Source organism: Stenella coeruleoalba, assembly GCF_951394435.1.
Source record: "Stenella coeruleoalba genome assembly, chromosome: 17".
NCBI lineage: Eukaryota > Metazoa > Chordata > Mammalia > Artiodactyla > Delphinidae > Stenella > Stenella coeruleoalba.
Window position 1 is genome coordinate 52,729,616 of NC_137163.1, and position 22,355 is coordinate 52,751,970.

General features: G+C 38.4%; 1 protein-coding gene across 1 annotated transcript in view; it reads right to left on the reverse strand.

Annotated features, from left to right (window-relative positions):
- Positions 1–309: 309 nt before the first annotated feature.
- Positions 310–22,355, reverse strand: part of CA13 (carbonic anhydrase 13) — a 30,000-nt gene continuing 7,954 nt past the window's right edge. Inside the window, exons 3-7 of the mRNA XM_079901535.1 lie at positions 19,115–19,233; positions 12,771–12,866; positions 11,195–11,257; positions 10,507–10,662; positions 310–1,322 (exon numbers count right to left, since the gene is read on the reverse strand). Of these exons, the coding sequence (XP_079757661.1) occupies positions 1,203–1,322; positions 10,507–10,662; positions 11,195–11,257; positions 12,771–12,866; positions 19,115–19,233 (554 nt within the window). The 3' untranslated portion in view covers positions 310–1,202. The remainder of the gene's footprint in view (positions 1,323–10,506; positions 10,663–11,194; positions 11,258–12,770; positions 12,867–19,114; positions 19,234–22,355) is intronic.

The following is a 22,355-nucleotide window of genomic DNA, read 5'->3' on the forward strand; positions in this document are numbered from 1 at the left end:
GACAGAAGTGTAGCACGTGTTCAAGTCTTAAACGTGATTATTAAGTTAATGCTTAGTGTCACTGTATTTGTACCAGAAAGAGCAGAAGGACCTCCCCCATCCTCCTTCACCAAAATCAAACAAAAATATACAAGAGATAATAGGTTAAAGTGAATATCAAGAGCCAACTTACAAAATTAAGAGATGGAGGGACATGTGTGTAAGGGGAGAGGGGTGTTGCCATGGAAATGGGTTGAAGGGTTTGTGACTGATTATATCTATGAAACTCAAGTAATGTTTCCCCATCAATTGACAAAACAATGACCTTCACAGGACTGCTCCCCGCTCTGTTGCCAAAACACAGGACAAAATTAGCCAATCTGTGCCTCATGCCCATGGGCAGCTCTGCCTGCACTGGTACCTTGTAATCTGTTTCAAACCATGCTAATGCTATAAATTGACAAGCAATTTGTCTGATCAATTATTAGCCAGTTTATCATTAACATCACCAAGTGAATGAGATGTATGGCATAAGTCATTAAAGTTTAAAAAGCCATTTATATCCTGGGGAATTCCTCACCAAAATTGTATTGACTCTTTTTGAGCTGTGGAATAGATGCTTTAATTCACTATATCCCACCCCCACCCTGATAACTCTCCTCTTGTTCATTTTATTAGAGGTATCCTGCAGTGAGAAGCAGCAACACGATCCAAATGAAAATTCACTTTAAAAGGAAATAGTATCTACGTTTATGAGTTGGAATGATAACAAGATATTAAGCGGAATCCCTTGTTTAGGAAAAGGTACCACAATCCTATCATTCTGGGAATGCATTTAAGTTTTTCACCAAACATCACTGAGAGATGTGACTGATCTGTCTTTATGGCAAGGGAAGATTTTTAATACGTTCTGAGGTTTGCAACGCCTGCCACGTTGTCACGCAGGTTAAAGTAGATGTATTCCGTGTGTTTTAAAACACACCAGTGTTTACTGCTTATATACCCAAGTATATACTGCTTATAAACTGCAAATCTGAGACAGATGACTTAAGTTAGTTTGATTAAAAAGATCTGATTTTCTTTGTGCTGAAACTGACAGCAAAATGGCACCCCATAAATTAGAATTCTAGGAAAGAACTGTTAGTAGGGGTTTTTGTGTTTGCTTTGTTTTGTTTTGTTTTCTCTCCACAGACACGTTTGGGGTGGTCTGTTGGTGACAACTTTTAATGGAAAGAGGCTCTCACTTTTCGGCCCTTCAGAGGCTGTGGTGGACGGTGATTGCTCAACAAAAAAGCAGCTGCTTTGCCCTCCCCTGTACACAAGAGGGTGCGGAATGTGGCCAGCTGTCGAAAAAAAGAGAAGAATTAGTTTTAGCATAGAAAGTCACGCCAATGTTAATGAATTGCCCTGCACAGAAAGTTAAGAAACTTATAAGCTTTCTTCTACTGGGAACTAAATGTACAATGTACAATGAAATGTACAATGAAAATGTACACAATGTACATGAAAATGTACAATGTACACTAAATGTACAATGAAAATTTTCTAAGTTATGGGTCATACAAACATCATAAAGCAACCCTTCTGCTAGATTCTTATCACAATACAAATACCTATGGGTTCAAAAATTAAGTATATAAGCTTTCTTCATTTGAAGATCAAAGTAATAAGAGGAAACAACATTTAGAATGTGGTTTAAAGAGTACATATCTAGAAATCAGAGAATGCAAAGGCATAATGGGACAGTGGAAAGGGTTTTCCAAGCTGGGTCCCAGTCCTGGTTCTGCCACTAGTGAGCTGTGTGACCTTGGGAAAATCATTTATTGTCTCTAGTTTCCTCATCTATAAAGTGAAGCATTGGATTAGATTACCTCAATAGATGTCATCCAGCTCTTGGAATTACACTGAATACTCACGAGCACTCCAATATAACATGGCCCAAATTTTCAAGGGAACCATGTGGTACTCATCCTACAGAATTTTCATCTTTTATGCACTCTTTTCCTTAAACAGTGATTTTTCTCTCACCATATGTGTGCCTTGTCAGCAACTAACTCTGGGAAAAGACTAGGAGTCTTCAACCACTTATAATATTTCAATACAATTTAAGCGATATAGGCATATTTCTCAACACAAGGGCTTACTTTTTCTTATCTCACACACACACACACACACACACACACACACACACAATGCTTAATTATCTTACAAACTTCATATAGTACACAAAGTGTCAAGAAGAAAACAGAAATTACGAGAAATCACATCACAAAATATAACCACTGTTAACATTATGGAGTATATCCTTCTAGATGTTTCCTTATGTACAAGCACTATATGCACATGCACCAGTACACACGCTTGACACGTTTCATTGCAAAATAAGCTCAACTATACTTACTCTTTTGAAACCTTATTTTATCACTTAATATATATCCTTCACACGTCAATAGATATATCTATGTCACTATTTTTAATTGCTGAAAAGTTTTCTATTATAAGCTTGTTTTATAAATTATTTAGCAATTCCTTTGTGATTTAATATTACGTTTTAAGACTAAGCACAGGTCTATAGTAGTAAAATGAAGACTGGGTAAATTACCTGAATAATTTTACTGTCTCAAAAACGTTCACTAAAAACATATTGCCACACAAGTAAGTTTTTGGTGTCTGTTTTGCTGTTTTGAGTGAGTACAAAGTATTAAATTGTTGAGAATGAGAGCCTTCATTCTCTAAGTTTCATTAGTCACCTAATCAAAGAGTCAAGGAAATTCAGACTAGGACATATATATTAGGTTTCCATCATCATCATTTACCTGAAGCCTAAAATATTTCTCTTAACAGTACTAGCCAGGATGGGAGACAGAGGTGATGCAGGTCCTTCATAATAAATAGGCAATAGTTTATAACCGCACTCTATGGAGATATGTTCAGGTATCATATACAAGCAGTTGTGTATTTCCACAAGTCATATTTTGAGGTGTCTTTTCAAAGAGTATAGATATGAGAAGAATAAGACAAATATTTACAACTTGCTATTACTCATGTTTCATTATACCAGATCATTATGGCTAAAGCCAGATGGGACATATATAATTCTCTGGTAAAGTCAAGTAGCAGAGGCTAATGAAATCTAATCTCCACAGCCACAGAGAAGATGTCCAGCCTTCTGCAGATCATGATGATCCAGGTCTATCTGGAGTGGCCACTCCAGGTGACTGTGCTGGAATCCCAAGCCCTGAATCAGTGCACTGATTTGCCAGCCTCACTGAACACAACTAGCCTCCCAGGGAAACTGCCTATTCCTCTGAAGATCTTGGCTTTATTTATCCCCCTATCCCCCTTTGACTCCTCTGCAAATTGATCATGGCTCCCTACCTCTGCAACACCTTAGCCTCATCCATCTAGAACTAGAACTTACTCTAGATCTTTCTCTGACCAGCCTGCTCATTTTGGTAAGAGTCTCTGAACCTGTCCTGATGTCTCATCAAACCCCTTCCCTTTCTGGTGCTGGATCGTCCTCCTGGTCCCTTAGCCCAGCTAGGTAGACCCTGATCTGCTAGGCTCTGCTTAGATTGGCTCCTATCAGTGTCATACCCTCACCAGGCCTCTGGCTTCCTTTAGGCAGAAAATCTGTCCCTCTGTCACTAAGGCTAACTCAGTATCTAAACAGCTCCTGGCAAGAATCTCCCCAGCTCAGGGTGAAGGCTGTTTTGCTGTTTTCTTTGGCTCTACTACTGAAAGTTTAAATTTCTTCTGTAGTGACCCCAGTAAGCAGAAATACCCTTTTCTAATGTTTTGTAAACAGCTTTGATTAGTCACTCTAGTGCTCAAATGTCTTTACTAGCTCTCCACTGCCTGCCGAAGTTGACTAACAATAAAAATAAGCTCTCTCTTATAGAACATGGTGGGCCACGTACTATGCTAAGTGTTTTATATTACATACCACATTTAATCCTCCAAACAAACCTATCTATAATATACCATTATACCCATTTTAAACATGAGGAACTCGAGGGAGAGTTAGGAAATTTCAATAAATAAGTCATCTGGCAAATAAGCCATGCACTAACCACAGCACTACACTGTATCTGTAAGTGTTTTTCTTTTTTTCTTTCTTTTTTTTTTTTTTCCATTTTCCCCTAATCTCTTCTTATTTGTTTCTTATTATGGAAACTGGCAGATATACAGAAGGGTAGATAGAGTAACATAATAAACCATCACCCAGCTTCAACAGTCATCAACACGTGGCCAATTCTGTTTCATCCACACTCTCACCCATTCTCTCTCTCCATCTGCGAATCCTGCCCAAACTGTATTATTTTGAAGCACATTCCAAATATCATATCATTTCAGGTGTAAACATTTCAAAATATTTCTCTAAAATATATAACATTTCAAACCCTATTAAGGCTCCAAAACAAAATTGTTAGCACGGCTTCCAAGCCCCTTGACCACCCAATTCCAACTAATCCTTCTAGATTATTTTCTATTATTCCACACACAAGTCCCACTCTAGGTCACTTTTGTGAAGGGGTGTCCAAGAGCATCTGAATGAAAAGATTTTGAGGTGATTCTTAAAACTTGAGATTCCTGGACCCCCCCCCCCCCCAGACTTCTGAATCAGAGTTTCTAACAAGGCTCCACATTTTGGTAAGCTTCATCAGGTGATTCTTGCATACTCTCAATTTTGACAACCACAGGTACAAAGTTGCCCACATATTTTTTGCACTTCTCTTTTTTGCCTTTATTTATGCTATTCTTTCTTGAAATACCCCTTTCCTTTATACTCCCAACCTGTCCCCACTTTTTGAAGCAACCCAAATGTAAGCTCTTTCATGAAGTCTCTTCCTGATTTCTCCACTGAAAACTAGTCTCTCCCCTTCTGAAATTGCCTTACACCTTATATTCTCTTACAGTACCAAGCAAAGCCACTGTGTTACAGTTTTTTATGCATTTATTTTATCCCCTCTGTTAGATTATAAACTACGGGAGGACAAGGGCCTTTTTAACACTTGTTTATACCTCTTGCATCATGCCTTGCAAAAATTGGCAATTATTAAACAATTCTAGAATTGACCTTATACTGTCTTCTAAAATTTAAAACTTTAATTTCAAAGATAATTAGATAGTTTTATATAGTAAGTCAAAATTAATATTCAAGTGAATGAATTCTTTCCTCAATTCACACATAGTCTGAAGATGCAGAAGTTAGGGAAATTTTCCTAGATTGTTAATTATCATTAATTACAAAATAAAAAATTTTACTATTAAAAAAGGACATTAGAGTTTCAATTCCAGATATACTGGACTAAGACTCTGCAGACAACCTTCCTGTAGAAAAAGACAATTGTGAAACCCAGACACAATACAAAAAAACAACTAGCTGCAGGTACTAAAGAGTGAACAGAAGTAGAGGGATATAGATGGGGACTTCATGCTCACTTGGAGATATGGGAGCCCTCAAGTGAGTTCCTGTCTCTCCAGTTTTTCACTTGGACAGGGTGGAGTCTGCAAGGTGCATAGAGCTGCTATGGGGCATACCTGTCTTGCAAGGAAAGAGCAACAGAGAGGATCCCCAAACTCATACCCAAGAACTACACATGTACTGAGACTGAAGCTACTGCGCAAGAAGGAAAATCTGCAACTTAAGCCCAGCCAAGAAAATTACCTGCCAACACAAAGGAAACAGTACTCATCAGAGAAAAATAACAGATCCAGAATCTCCACAATTTAATGTTCGTAACATCTAGAATGCAATAGAAAATTACTCAATATACAAAGACTCAAGAAAATGGAATACATTCTTAAATAAAGAAAAATCAACAAAGTGAGACTCAAGATTACCCAAATTTGGAAATTACAAGGATTCTAAAGTGGCTACTTCAACTACCTGTGGGTTATATGACGTTAAACAGCATACTTTTTAGTGCGTGAGAAATTTCAACAGAGTAATGGGAAGTCTCAGCAGAGAAATAGAAATAATAAAAAAGAATCAAGTATAAATTTTAGATCTAAAAAATATAATTTCTAAAACAAAAATTCACTGGATAAAATTAACAAACTGACATGACAGAGAAAGAGCAAATGAACTTGAATATAGATCAATAGAAATTATCCACAGTGAAGAACAGAGATTTTTTAAAAGATTTCAAACTAATAGAACCTTGGAAGGAACCTGTTAGATGTTATTAAAAGGTCAAATGTTTGCATAATTAGAATATCATATATGAAAGCAACCTAAGTGTCATCAACAGATGAATGGATAAAAAAGATGTGGGGTGGGGTGTGTGTGTGTGTGTGTGTGTGTGTGTGTGTGTGTGTGTGTGATGGAATATTACTTGGCCAGAAAAAAGAATGAAATTTTGCCATTTGCAACAACATGAATAGACCTGGAGGGTATTAGCTTAGTAAAATAAGTCAGAGAAAGACAAATACCATATGTTTTCACTTATGTGTGTAATCTACAAAATAAAACAAATGAACAAATATAACAAAACAGAAACAGACTCAAGATAAGAGAACAAAATAGTGGTTACCGGAAGGGAGACGGCTTGGGGAAGGGCAATATAGGGGAAGGGTATTAGAGGTACAGACTACCAGGTATAAAATAAAGAAGTTATAAGGATGTAATGTACAGCACAGAGGAATATAGCCAATATTCTGTGATAACTTTATGTAGAGTATAATCAATAAAAATAATAAATCACTATGTTGTATACCTGAAACTGATATAATATTGTAAGTCAACTGTACTTCAAGTAAAAAAAAAGAATATCGGAAGGAAAGAAAATGGGACACAACACACATAAAAATTAACTCATAAATAATAGAACACTTAAATGTAAAAGCTAAAACTATTACTTAAAGTAGGAAAAAGTATTTTGTGGTATACAGTTAGGCAAAGATTTCTTATCAGGAAACCAAAAGCACAAACGATAAAAGATAAATTGATAAAATGACCTTCATCTAGATTAAGAACTTTTTAACTTTTGCTCTTCAAAAGATATAGTGAAGGGCTTCCCTGGTGGCACAGTGGTTGAGAGTCTGCCTGCCAATGCGGGGGACACGGCTTCGTGCCCCCGTCCGGGAAGACCCCACATGCCACAGAGCGGCTGGGCCCGTGAGCCATGGCTGCTGAGCCTGCGCGTCCGGAGCCTGTGCTCCGCAACAGGAGAGGCCACAACAGTGAGAGGCCCGCGTACCGCGAAAAAAAAAGAAAAAAAAAAAGATATAGTGAAAAACAATGAGAGGCAAACCACAGACTGAGAGAAAATACTCTGTCAGATTGTTTTGAATGCTCCCTCTTGGAAAAGGCCTTTAACTCCAAACCTGAAGGAGGAGCAGGAGTGTTTATGTACTATATGATTCCATTTAAATAAAATTTTAAAATAACATTCTAGTGACAACATCTCAGTGGTTGCCTGGGGCCATGGACAAGGAAGAAGATGGAGTACAGAGGGGCACAAGGAAACTTTTTCAGCCAAGGGATCACTCTATGTCTTGATTGTAGTGGTTGTTACAATAACCAAAATCATCAGCTGCACACTAAAATTCATGAATTTTATTGTATGCAAATATCGTAATAAACAAAAAAAGAAAAAAAATTTCTTTAAAAAGGAGTACAGAATTAAAGCCAAGTATTCTGCACATCAAATTTCAGCAGGTCAGTAAGCCACTATAGATAATCTGGCATAAACCAAAGAGACTTGGCAAGAGAAGTCAGCCTTCCAAAGAGTGACAGATCTGTTACCAGAAGTAGCAAAAAACAGTGTATCTGTTTACTGGCCTGGCAGTTAAATCAAGCATTCCCGTAAATGACTCTTTTTCTTTGGGGAGAAAAATGGACTTGGATCAAGAAAAAGAAAACGAAAACCATCTGATTTGCACTTTAGGTCAAACAATGACTTGGCAAGAAATAGCAGCAGGAAAAAAACCTAGAAAAAAATTGGCACCAACTTACTAAAAAGAGGATTTAATCTTCACAGATAATGACATTATACGGTGGAATTGAAAAATAAATAAAAAATACTATTTTGCAGTGGTTTCTAAAATAAAGAGCTGCTAAAATTGAGATTAAAAATTATCTTTTGAAAAGTAATCCTTAAATCAATGGTATACACAAAAGACATTTTCATTTTACTTTATATAAAAGAGTTAAGCAACTAAATAATCTTATCAACCCTTTCATGCTTTGGATTTTTAAAATATGCTTTCTATTTTAGAACAGTTTTGAATTTACAGAATTCTTGCAAAAATAGAATAATTAGTTCTCGGATACCCCACACTCAGTTTCCCCTTTTATTTTTTTTCATTCACTTTTAAGGACGCACACAAAAGTTTCCCATTATTAACATCTTGCATTAGTATGGTACATTTTTCACAAGTCGTGAACCAATATTAATATGTTATCATTAACTGAAGTCCATCTTTTATTCAGATTTCCTTTGTTTTTACCTAACATCTTTTTCTGTTCCAGGATCCTATCAGGAAATGGCATCATATTTAGTTGTCTTGTCTCCTTGAGCATTTCGTGATTATGACAATTTCTCAGACTTACCTTGTTTTTGATGACCTTGACAGTTTTGAGGACTACTGATCAGGTATATTGAGAATGTCTCTCAACTGGGCATTTTCTGATGTTCTTCTCATGGTTCAAATGGGATTTGACTCTTAAAATATCTTTTGCTTCATTCTTTAAATCTTAAAATCACCATAATAATTTGGATTATTACGATATTATAATCATCATGATAATTTGGATTATTAAGATATTATAATCATCATAATAATTGGGATTATTACTCAGATAATCATTTCAATCTGGTTAAAAATAAAATGTCTGAAAGTGTTCCTGCTACAGTAGATTTAAGTGAATGCCTCAAAGTGAATTACCACTCACACTAAAGCTCTAAAATACAGCTATTATTTTATAAACTCTAACTGCATAAAAACCACATTAATAATTAACATTAATGAATTGAGCTTCAAATAAGATACAGTAGTGAATTCACAGCTAGGCAGTCAGTCATTCCTAAACTTGCAGGGGGTTATTTTTGATTCGGTTAACTTTATGTATTTTAAGTAACTAAATATATATTTTGATATATATTGTTTTCCAAATCACAGGTGGATTGAAAAAACTTATTTTCCAACCAGCTTTAAGGAATAAAGAAATTCTTGAAATATAAGGGAAAACATGATTCCCTTAATATTACTAACTTGATGTTATAATGTATTAACTCTCACTATTAACCTATTCAAATTTAATAAAAGAATGTAAAAGTAAACAGTTTAGCACGTGAAGGGGAGGAAAATGAGCCCCATTAATAAAGCCACTGAATCTGTGACAGGTCATTTTTCTCATGATGCAACTCACCTTATTTATGATGGAAAAAATTCACAGGAATTTCCGTGTCAGTCAAGCTCTGGATTTCTACCCAGACTTTTATAAAGTGTTTTAATACGTATGCCCCAGATTATTATTTGGCTTTCATTCTAAAGACAAGGTCGACAGAAGTTGGATATGTTCAACACCCCAAAGGGAAAAGTTACCTGATATGACCTTTGTAAAGGTGAAACAGCTCTAGTCTTTGATTGGACGAAAGATATAATCCACTAGGCAGGTGGGCCAGCCCAGGACAGGAGTACTTTATTAGATGCAAAAATTACTAGGTTATGTTCTTACTAAGATTTTGCAGCATATAATTTGAAACAGAAAACAAAACAAAACCCGTTAGGTATAGCATCCCAGAGCACAGAGCATCCACCTGGCAGATTCGTCAGTCACAGGGTGGGTTCACAGCTCTGGCCAGAGTCATCAAAGACATTCCGAGACTGACTGACCGACTGACTATGGGGGCTCTATAAGCATTTATCAGAAGAACCAGTGAGGAAATGTCCTCACAAGAGGAGTACAGGCAGCCACCCACAGCCTCTTAGCAAATGCTTAAAGCCCCTCAGGCAGCTTCACAACAGTTTTGTCGATAAAAGCCAAAAGATCAGATGGACTTCTTAAATTTAACAAGTACACATATTTCTTAGGGTGCTATGCCCAAGGCTGTTCTCACCGTTCCCTTTCTAAATGTGAGATCTGTAGGAGAGGCAGGTCCAGGGACTGAGGTCAAAAAGGAGACTATCACCTTTTGAGATAAGCTTCTCTCCTGATTTTCCCATTTGTATCCCAGATTGTTAATATCTCAGACCACACAAAAGAAAATAAAAACAAACAAGTATAGCCCTTAAAGTGGCACTTCACTTCCACCCGTGCCTGTTTGCACATTGCATTTCTAGGAAATGGGAAAGAAATCATCTAATCATAGAAGGTCAAATAAGAAAGGGACATAAATCTCATCTGGTCCAACCACCCATCTGACTAATGAAGAGAAAGGTAAAGCCTTAATTTCAGGCTTCACAACAGCAGAAATGAGGGCAGGGTTTGAAAACACACACACACACACACACACACACAAGATTAAGCCCAGTTTCCTCTAGTGAATCAGGATCAATGTGGAAAAAGCGATATACCTGTTGAGAGCTGATGTTTATAGGTTGTTTTAAAATGATCCATGTGACGCTCTCTAGAAGAGGTGGGACTGTAAGGGAACCAGGATATGTCCAATAATCCCAGCGTGGAGGAAGCAGAGATAATGGGTCAAAATTTGTGAATCGAGTTTGTTTACCCTGAGGAAGAAAAGAGAATTCCCATAAATTACAATGGGAAAGCTTTACACAGACCTCAAAAAAACATACATCCATTGAAATATTATTTCACTGGAATTCTGTAATTCATGGAATTATTTAGTATCTGCTTTTCATATCTTAAAAAAAAAGAATCTGCCTTAATCTAAAAATTTAAGATGAAGTAGCGCATCACCTAGATTTATTTAAGAAGCTCAAGATTTACTTTTTAATGTAAGTGGTCTTTAAAATGTGTTGCCACTAAAGGCTTACGCTGCAAAACTCCAACAAAAGAAACTAATTATGCAAAAATAGATGCATTAGTGATTGTTTTAGATAACTTAAGACCCCTTCATAATTTTCAAGAGATAAGTGGTAATAAACTACTTCTGTTCTATTGGTCAAGTATGTTCCAAACCTGCTTCCAAGCCAGCAGCATATGCTATGTCAAAGTCTAAATTTTTAAAAGAAGATAAGAGAATTCAGGAGAAACCAAGGAATATATTAGTCACTAGTAAATAGAAATTAATTTTACCTTTTCTTTAATGGAATGCAAAATATCGGTAATCTTTTGAAGTTGGGGATTATGCTCACCAATCTGAAAACACAACATTTCAGAAGAAATGGTTACTGTAGCACATCAGGTCTGCATCACTCCATTTCAGTCACTATTTTTAAATTCTTTTTTTTAGAAAAAAAAAAAAAACCTAAGCCAGCCCAGAACAAACAAACAGTGATTGTTCTATAGTGAGGCTCTCTTTCACCTGCCAGCCTTATCACGCCAGAAAAATCGAAACAACAAGATAATATTACAGGGCTCCTTGGCTGAACTATAACTTCGATTCCAAAACTAGCAGTAACAGCTTCTTATTTGTCAGCTTTATGAATGTTCAGGGTACAGATTCTCTCGAGAGAAACTTTGCTTAGGAAACTCTTACATAACACCTGCACTATTAAACCAGATGTGACTTTCAGACCCTAGATCCAAACCAACTATGGGTGACAATCAAAACATTAGAGGAAAACATCTCCCACTTTCAGCTTAAAATGACTTGAGGTCCTGAATCAACGGAATGTATCATCATGAGGAGAATCCTTCAGAAAAATATATATACTTCTTTTCATTTATTTGGGGTGTCCTGAATCTCTCTGAAGGTTTTAAGTCCTTGGGATTCAAGTATAATGCCTTGCCCCACTTGGATCTCACGGCCACCACCAGACTTGAGGACCGAAAAAAGGAGCTGCTGCTATGCATGCCAGTCTCTGCTCTGCCCCATGCTTCCCCCTGTCCCAGTGCAACGATTTACAACATCAACATCACGCAAGTCAGGGGCATATCAAAAGTGCACACCCTAAGGAATGTGGTCGCAGTGGGAGTTGAGCGGCACAGCCCACCCACAGGTATTATGACAGTGATACCTCCTGTGGATATCAGACAAAGGAAACTACAACAGAATCTTTTAAAATGGTCAGTGTGTTTGGGACAAAATACTATTGTGGTCAAACTAGTGCTTCAAGAATCAGGAACTTGGGCTTCCCTGGTGGTGCAGTGGTTGAGAGTCTGCCTGCCGATGCAGGGGACACAGGTTCGTGCCCCAGTCCGGGAAGATCCCACATGCCACGGAGCGGCTGGGCCCGTGAGCCATGGCCGCTGAGCTTGTGCATCCGGAGGCTGTGCTCCGCAACGGGAGAGGCCACAACAGTGAGAGGCCTTCGTACCGCCAAAAAAAAAAAAGAATGAGGAACTTGAATTTTACCCTATCCTGTATCTCCAAATATTGAGCAGTCAGGAAGAGCCTATTATAAAGATTTTCTTCTCAAGATCTCAGTTGTTACTTCTGCTACTATTGTTGCTGCATCTGCGTTTGCTATTCACAAAAAAATGATCAATGGACAATGAGACGTTTCATAAGACAATGTTCCTAGGGTAGTTCTGGGCCCTTAGATGAACCATAAAATAATATACAAAACGTTAAAATTCACTTCAAAGGGAAAACATTAAACCTAGAACTAGTTTACTATTAAAAAATGGTAGACCGTCTACCCCATGATTGAAACTCTTTATCCAACATGGCTGACTAGTTATTCAAAATGAAATTAGTGATTCTCACCTGTAAAAATACGCCCAAGACAGCTAGTCCATCTGGCTCATGAGCTGCCTCAACAAAGCTGGGGTATTTGTCTGAATTCCAGTGAACAACGTGGAGCTGAAAGGGAGGAACGCAACATAATTCAAGTGTTTTTTTTTTAAACACCCTTAAAAACATAAATACAAATAAAACATTTATATAGATCTTCTGGTGTTGTGCACTTATATGTATAATGTCCAGAATCCTCCTCTTTACTTTTGTCTAAAAACTAAAGTACACAGGTGAAGGACCATGTCACTTTGGTCTGTGGTGTACTGTGCTGAAGTCCACATCACTAGAAGGCTCTGGAGCATCCTGTCAAGCCTCTCTAGCCCTAACAATCTCCAACAATTGCTCCCAAGTGACTCAGGGCTCCCCCATGTCCACAGATGGGACTGCAACTGTGCAGCCTTCAATTAGACCCCAGCTGGCGGCTGAGTCCAACGCACGAGCGCAGGGTCATAGGCAAGTGGAGAAGTCAAACTCCACACAGTAGGTATTTGGGGACAATCCTGCTGCTGAGAACAGCGCCAGTTGTTCCTGAAACTGCCAGTCAGATGTTCATCACTGCAGTTTAAGACTTTTTATGGCTTGAAAATGCAAATTCTCCTTAGGGGTAATTATTTTTAGCGGTATTTACACATTTTCTAACTTCTAAGAATATGTTCAGATCCTCTGTTGAGAGCAAGTTTTAAGAGGGAAAAAGAGGCTTCAGGGTCTTGTAAACAGAGGCATCTGAGGAAGAAAATGAGAGGCAACTGGTGCTACTGATGGGGGGGGGGGTGGAAAGAAGAAAGAGACAAGGAGTTGGAGTTGGACAAGGAGTTGGAACTCTAGAAAACAGGCTTCACCCACTTCACAACTTCCAAAGGTGTCCTAAATGTCCTACAATAGTAAACAATGCAGTATTCCAGACTCACAAACAAGCGTGAAGGGTTGTAGAATGACAGTAAGGCAGAAGACCACTCTTAGAGGGTCTTCATTCCTGGTTAAGGGAAGGACAAACTGAGATAGAATCCAGAGGGCAATGCAGGCACCCAAATGACTTGGCCAAGATCATGACTCAGCCATGTTGTCCAAGGACCCTCCAGGAAGGATGGACTTCAGATAAGATCTCTTTCAAATGAGTCCTTTTGGCACCTCGGGGAGGAAACACTTATTTATGAAGGGTTTCATGCACAAATCAGCTTTCTGGCTGTAACAGAGAGAATGTAGTATATTCAAATGAATATTTTTACCCCTTCCTTTAAATATAACTTCACATCTCACAGGCAACTAATATGGGAGGCTTTCTAGATAAATAAGAGTTACCATAAACTGGGAACTATAAAACTATAAAATAGTGCACCATTAACAAACAATCAAGGAAGACTGTGGCATATCTAGATGGAAAATACAGAAGCAGATTCTTCTGGTGCCATGGTCTATGTTGATGTCAGATAGCTGGGAGAGGCACAAAGCCTGAAAACATTGGATGACGAAACAAAATTCATGTGGCTCACATGAGACAGATGATGTTCCACTGTAAGGGAGAGGTAGGAAAGTATGCTGAAGTTGTTTTAAGTGGCTCCTTGCCAACATAGTTCACTTTGCAAGAGATGACACCAAAGAGATAGAAAGATGTGAAATGCCCTCTTTATGTTCACAACTCCAACGGATTAGAAAATGAATGTGTAACTAAAGAGACATGAATCTATCTGTATATCCTTCCACTGGTTAAAAACAACAATTGTTTGAAATATTATAGGAGACTAAAACAAGAAAAATGTTTTGTTTTTTTAAACAAGTCCTTCTCTCTGCCACACACTTTGCTTAACTGGCAGCAGTATCTTCAGAGCCACTGATATCAGCTTTATTAGCATTTGTATTTGAACTAAAACTCAAACAAACAACAAACTCACATTTTCTAACAGTGACAGCCACAGTGATTTGAACTGAATGACAAGAAGTTATAGTAGCCACTGCAAAAATGGAAATAAGGGCTTCCCTGGTGGCGCAGTGGTTGGGAGTCCGCCTGCTGATGCAGGGGACACGGGTTCGTGCCCCGGTCCGGGAAGATCCCACATGCCGCGGAGCGGCTGGGCCCGTGAGCCATGGCCACTGAGCCTGCGGGTCCGGAGCCCATGCTCCGCAACGGGAGAGGCCACGGCAGTGAGAGGCCCGCGTACTGCAAAAAAAAAAAAAAAAAAAAAAAAAAAAAAAAAAGGGAAATAAGATTCTTCCCTATTGGAAAGCAATTTCTAAATAATAGTATTTTTCAACTTTAATATTTTTAAATTGCATACTATTGCTTCATATAATGTGCTCATTAATGTTGAAATTGTAATTTTACTATCAACTACATATTTAATACACTCATTATGTATTTGGCATAAATTGTAATCAGATAAAGTTCCAAATATGCAGTGAACTATTAGCCTACTTTTTGTAGATAGGTGACTCTCGGGATAAAGTCTTTCATGATTTAGATTACTTTAATATCTGTAATGTCACAAATCATTAGATTAGGCTCCAAATTAAATTTTTATAGGTTACAGCTTTAAATGTGGGTGGGGATTTTTGTGTTTGTTTTTGTTTTGTTTTCTTTTTGTGGTACGCGGGCCTCTCACTGTTGTGGCCTCTCACGTAGCGGAGCACAGGCTCCGGACGCGCAGGCTCAGCGGCCATGGCTCATGGGCCCAGCCGCTCCGCGGCATGTAGGATCTTCCCGGACCGGGACACGAACCGTGTCCCCTGCATCGGCAGGCGGACTCTCAACCACTGCGCCACCAGGGAAGCCCCATATTTTTATTTTTTAAGAGGACACAACTTGATGATAATCCTGAAGTTAGGTACAAAAGTAGCTGGAAAAACTAAACAACCCCTAGGAATCACTTATGATAGCCAAGCACAAAGGGATCCTTTTGAACCTGAAACCCAACGCAAATGACTCCCAAATACCTCCATCTCCCACCCTGACCTTTTCTTTAAACTCCAGGTTTGTATCCAGTAGCCTATTTGAACACGAGACTAGAATATCTATAGTTGTCTCTCCAACTTAACATGTCCAAACAGTTCATTCCTGTCTGCAGCCTGCTCCTCCCTAGACTTTCCCATCTCAGCAAATAGCACAACCATTCTCATGGTTGCTCAAGCCAAAATCTTAAGAGTGCTTCTAGATTCCTCTTTTTCCTTCCTTCAATATTGACATCCTTCTCCTTGGCAAATCCCATGGATTTTACCCCCCAAACATATGGATTCGTCTAGCTCTCTTCATCTCCACCACCCCATAGTACAAATCACCATCATCGCTCATGTGAACACGTTCATAGCCTTCTAGTTTGTCTCCCTGCTTCTTCAATGTTTGCCCAAACTCTTAGCCACGGAGCAGCTAGCTATATTTTATAAAATATAAAGCAGAGCATGCCATTGCCCTGCTCGAAACCCTCCATTGTCTTTGTCCTGCTACATGAAGATAAACTCCAAACTGCTCACCAAGCCCCCCAAAGACCAACTTGGTATGGCCCCTGCAGGCCTCTCTGGAACATGGCTAATAATATCTCCTCTCTCATTAACTCCAATCCTGGAAGCCAATGTCTTTGTCTTCTAGAACATGCCAACCTCATTTCTTCCTGAGAGCACCTGGACCTGTTGTTCCCACTTACCAGAAAGATCTCCCTAGATTTCCTCAGAGTGGCTTCTTCTGGTCATTCAGTCTCAATTCACTGATCATCTCAAAGAGGCCTTTCTTAAGCACCCAGTTACTCTACCAGATCATGTGGTATTGTTCCTATCAAAGAACTTACCACATCCAATTTATTTATTTGTTTATTGTCGACCTTGAACACCCACCAACCCTGAGGTCTGACCCAGACTTCCTCTTCTTCCAGTTACATTCCTATCTCAAGCCAGAAACACTGACTCCTTCCCTCCCTCACCCTCAACCCCAAGTAATCACCAATCACCCCACTGAAGTGGCACTTCCAGCCAGCCAGCCCTCCAGCTGCACTATGTCCTATTACCTGGAAAATTCCCGAAAGCCTCCTGACTGGTTCCCTTTATCCACTCCTGCTTCAACCCAATTTATTCTCAAACTATAGTTTGAATGATATTTTTAAAACACGTATATGATCACTTCCTGATTCAAAGCCAATAAGTGGCTTCTTGTTGCACTAAGAATAAAGTTCGCAATACTCACGTGACTTACCTTAATAAGATGAGATGCCTCTAGCCTCCCAACTTTACCCCTGACAACTCTCCTCTTTTTACTTCATGCTCTAATCACACTGGCCATTCTGTTCTTCAAATATGTGATAATATGTTATACTCTTCCCCAGCCCCAGTACTCACACATGAGTCTATGCAGGCGCTCTCCCCTTTGCCTGGCTCACTCCTGCTCCTGCTTCAGGTTTGGGTAAAGCCTTTTCCATGAGGAAGTGTTTCCTGACCCATCCCTCCTCCTTCCCAGCACTCCCTTCAGGATGAGCACGAGTAAGTTGGGCCAAGATGGGGGACATGATAGGATCTCAATGAATTCTTAAAAGAATGAATGAATGCATGCATGCATGAACAAATGAAATAAATAGCCTTAAACATACATTAAAGAACAGTGTGAAATTCCAGTCAAAGCTTCATCTTCTTCAAGAAGGAAAACCTACAAAGATGGCCCTTGCTCTGCAAGTAAGGACTCTGAGCCTCTGACTAATTTCAGGATATATGAGGGCCCTTTCCAGGAAACCACTTGCCAACTCAGAGTCAACCTCTCTGAGAGTATACTTTGAAGTTTATGAAGTTAGAAGGTGTAAACATAAAGCAATGTGACCAATTTTCCTAAGCGGCTTAGGAAAATTACAGTTCAGTGATCCAAAGCCAGCTCTTAATCTGCACAAAGCTTTTGAAAGTTAGAACATGTCAAATTTAGAACACGAAACTTTAGAAAGCAAACATGAAAACTATTCAGTAGGTGATATAAACTGAGACACTGTACAGATTCAGGAGTTCTGCTTTGTACATTCTTAGCATCTTTTGTCCACTTTGGATGTAGATTTTATTCCTCCACCCCAAGGAAAGAGCAGGTCCCATACCCTAAGCACTTGGCCTCAAGCAAAAGTGTTTTAGTAGGCAAAAAGGACGTTTTGGTTGATAGTCTCAGAGAGCAGATGTATAAGTCAACAGAAAAATAAAACTGGAAAGAAGTCTGTTTGCTGAATCTCTCTGAACAGCAGGGCTATAAAAGAGTGTCTCAACTCCACAGGTCAGTAATCACAAGAAAAATGAAGAAAAACTGTACTTGCCTGGTAACATTTGCTCTGTCTTGCCTAGGCGACTCACAAGCCACATTATATATTTTCACATAAGTAGCTTTGGTTGAGTCACACAATAATTCACTTTCATCTCATGATAAAGCTGGGTGTTAGCAATATTTAACTGGTTTTTTTTGTTTTGTTTTTTTTTTTGGCGGTACGCGGGCCTGTCACTGTTGTGGCCTCTCCCGTTGCGGAGCACAGGCTCCGGACGCACAGGCTCAGCGGCCATGGCTCACGGCCATGGCTCACGGCCCAGCCGCTCCACACCATATCCCTTGCATCGGCAGGCAGACTCTCAACCACTGCGCCAGGGAAGCCCAATATTTAACTGTTTTAAAGCTTGAAGTATATTATGCTTTGTCCTTTAACCAGAGGATTAGAAAAAGTAGAATATTATTAATGAATATGATTATAAGGAAAAGAAGTTCACTCCCCAATGGAAAAAAAACAAGTCAATGAACACTTCATCCTATTCTGCTTTACCAACGACCTGAATAATTAACAGAGACTCCATTTTAATACCTGGGGTTGTAGAGGTAATGTAGAGTTTAGGAGGGTTTGTGACTTTACTTTTTTTCCCTACGAGGAACTTGGCCACTTACTATTAACTCTATTATACGGACTTTACGTGATCTTAGTATATATTTGTGTCTGGACCAAATGTGTACACAGTTGGGCCTAAACCAAATGTTTCTTTCTCTCCCTTCTCACTGGTTTTTCAGGAAATACAACAGAGTTTGTAATTGGTATTGGACAGACCTGGGTTTCAAGCCATCTCAACTGCTTCCTAGCTGGATAAGTTACTTAGTCTCTCTAAGTCTCCAGTTTATTCATTTCTAAAATGGCACAAAAACCTTAATCTCTAAGACTCAGAAGGGCCAAACGTGTGGCTCTCATGTTGATAAACTCTCATGCTGACAGAATAGAGTGATTTCAGCCACTGAGATACCTAATCTGGCATAAGGAGAGTTGTCTTCTGTGTCCCCAAAATCCCATCACATAGAAAAACTCTGAATGATGAATACAAGTCTGAGGGCTCACCTCTGCGGCATATCTCACGCCGTCCACCACGTGTTCAGAGCCGTGATCATCGGTGGACCCCCAGTGAAGGTGAAACTGTCGTAACCTGTAGCTTCCGGTGAGAGGACCCCCACGCAGAACTAAACATCAATACATTTTAAATTGTCAGCAAGAAAAAAAAAAAATTACACATCCTGTCACAACCCACAGCATCTCCCTGGATCACTCAACATCTCCATGTCCTTCAAGGAATTTTTTATAAATGTCATTCAGATGGCTGACAGGAATACAACTTTTAAGTATATGAGGAGTAAAAACAAACATTTTAAAAGGTTAAAGAGTCCACAATACAGGTTTTTATGGAATATCTTGTAAATCAAAACAGACACACTGGTTAAAAGTAGCAGAAACTGGGAGTTTGTAGAGGTAAAGAATTGCTCTGTTTAATGGAGAATGTCAGTCTCTCTAAATAAAAATGTGATGTGCTAAGAGCTCCATCTTGAACACGGTAGAGCAGCCTAGCAATATGGTCAGAGAACAGGCTTCAGCGTTAAGAGTCCTGGGGCTCACACCTTATTTACTAACTGTGTCATCTTGCACAAATCCTTTAACTTTGAAACCTCAGCTCTCCTGTCTATAACCTCCAGAGAGTAATGTTACCTCCTCCTGATGCTGTTGTAAAAACAGAAGAAAAATTGAACACAAAGTACTTATCACTGCCTGGCAGAAAGTCAGCATGCTGGACACGTTAGCTATTATTACTATTTTATTGCTGTTATGATTACTACAAAAACTGGCAAAGTAAGCATGTCTTTTATACTTGAATTCTATCTTCTTGGGGAAACATGAAATACAGGACAAAATTAACACTTTAAAAATAATCCATCAAATCTTTGTCACTTTGGCAGAGTATATTTTAGTACTTTGCCTCAACACATATGATCTCTAAAACCGTGGGAATAGAATCATATATTAAGTACACAGAAAAGCTTTTTAGTAGAAAACATAGTCCTAAACTGTCTCCTCCCAATTAATCTTTATTGAGCATGTTTTAAAGGATATGTGAAGATGTGGAAGCATCGCATGCTGATTACATCAAAAGCACTGCTAATCTCTCATTGACATTCCAACAGGATTAAGTGATGGATTGGTATGGTGCAGCCTTAAACAATAGTTTGATTTAAATTACCCTCCTCTTCAGAAGATATATATATATATATATATATATATATATATATATATATATATATATATATATATCTCAAAATTTGTCAAGAATGATGCACCTTATATAAGAAGCAAAAGATGTTAAGAGGTATCACATGCAGTTTTCTACAAACAACAACAACAAAAAAGACAAGATAATACATTTGACTAAGGCACACTCCTCTTTGAGCTATACTGTAGGAGAAAGAATGATCCAGACTGCCATCTGTATTGACCAGTACAACTGAATTCATTTCTCCCTTACTTGGTTTGACTCGGCTGAAGTTGAACATCAGTAATTAAGAGTTGGTATAGTAGTTGGAATCAGCAGATGTGGGAATAGTCCCAGCTTGGCTACTAAACTATGCCACCTTTCAAAACTCATTTAAGCCTCTATGGGCTTCAGCTTTCTTGTCTATATTTGTGATTGTTTGTTTAATTAAGAGATTGGACTGGATGTTCTTTAACTTCTACAATTCCTGAAACTGCCTAAGGAAAAAAAATGGGAGTGTATATAATAAAATCTTTTGTAAGGTTGAATGGTTGGGGCTTCCTTTAGATTCATTTGCATCCAGATTTCTTTATAATAAATAAAGATAGCTATGTTCAGAGCCCTCTGAAAAATAAAAGAGAAGGGAGAACCACTTACACCAGACTCTAGGGCTTGCTCTTCTGTCACTCTGTCACAAACAGAAAATTGTACTGTTTCTTCTCCCACGGAACAATGTTCACGAGGGCAGAGACCATCTGCTCGGGTCTCTGTTGTACCCATCCCATCACCTAGCATAGTAACCATCACAGAGGAGATGCACAATAAATATTTGATGAAGGAATGAATAAAATATTTGATTTGTATTTAAACAAACAGTTTCAAAGATGATTCACAGATAAATTAATTTAAAAGGCTCATTTCCCTGACTCCATATAGCATGGATGCAGTGGCATTCCAAACAAAAAGAAATCAACAGCTCTAGGGTCTCTTTTCCCCTCGCTATTGCGTAATAAGACCTGAGCTGAACCTTGAAGTCATTCCTTCACAGATAAAAAGCAGCTTAGAGAGCTTGAGTGATCAATGTGGAATTGACTTTGGGAGAAGATGCAAACAAGCTGGCTCAGGAGAAAGAAAGTGATACCAAGAAACACACACATTATTAGGGAAACATCCAAGAGTACTGGTTGATCTCTGGAAAGCCTGCTCTGAATCCAGGGTTTAAAGCCAGATTAGCACAGCTCTGCTTAGTTAAGCAACAGAGATTGCCTTACTCTTTACATATCTGGACTTGGAGTGTTTTAACTAAAATATCCAACCTGGGACTATGATCAAATGTCTAACCATGAAGACTATTCTCCTGGAGCAGTGCTCTACCAAAGAAACACAGAGTGGGAAAAAATGAGTCAAAATACCAAGGTGAATCGCCAACGTTGAGATGGTCTATAATAAAACAACTAAACAGCTAAACTATGATATAAAATGAATAATGGTGACAAAAATTATTTTTTAATGAGGATGATTTAGTGTTTTAAAGAGTCAAATTCTTCATCTTACTTTCCAACCTAGATGAATAAATATATATTGTTTCCATCTTATGTTTGAAAACTAGTAAGTATTTCTCCAAAATCACACTTAGCACATATATATATATATATATATATATAATACTTCACGTATCCCTCCATTAAGATTTTTAAAAAAGTCTATTCCAAATAAAACTTTCATATAAGAGATCTACAGAGATCAAGAAACCAGAGTTAATTTTAAAGTCTGAGAAAATTTTAATAACTTAGTAAAAGGATATCTGTCATTTGCTATATGCTGCAAAGACCAACTAGGAACATATGCATTACTCTATTGAACTTAACTTTTTTTTTAATTGTTAGTAATTTGCTTACTCTACTCACTTTCTGAAACTACACTGTAGTCAGCTGCCTAAAATGATAAGCAAGGCTGGCAAAACAAAATCAGAAAAAAATTCATTTAGAAAGCAAAACACTTGTCTGTTCATGCATTTACTGTCTATCTCACTAGGATACACACTCCTTTAAGGCAGAATTGATC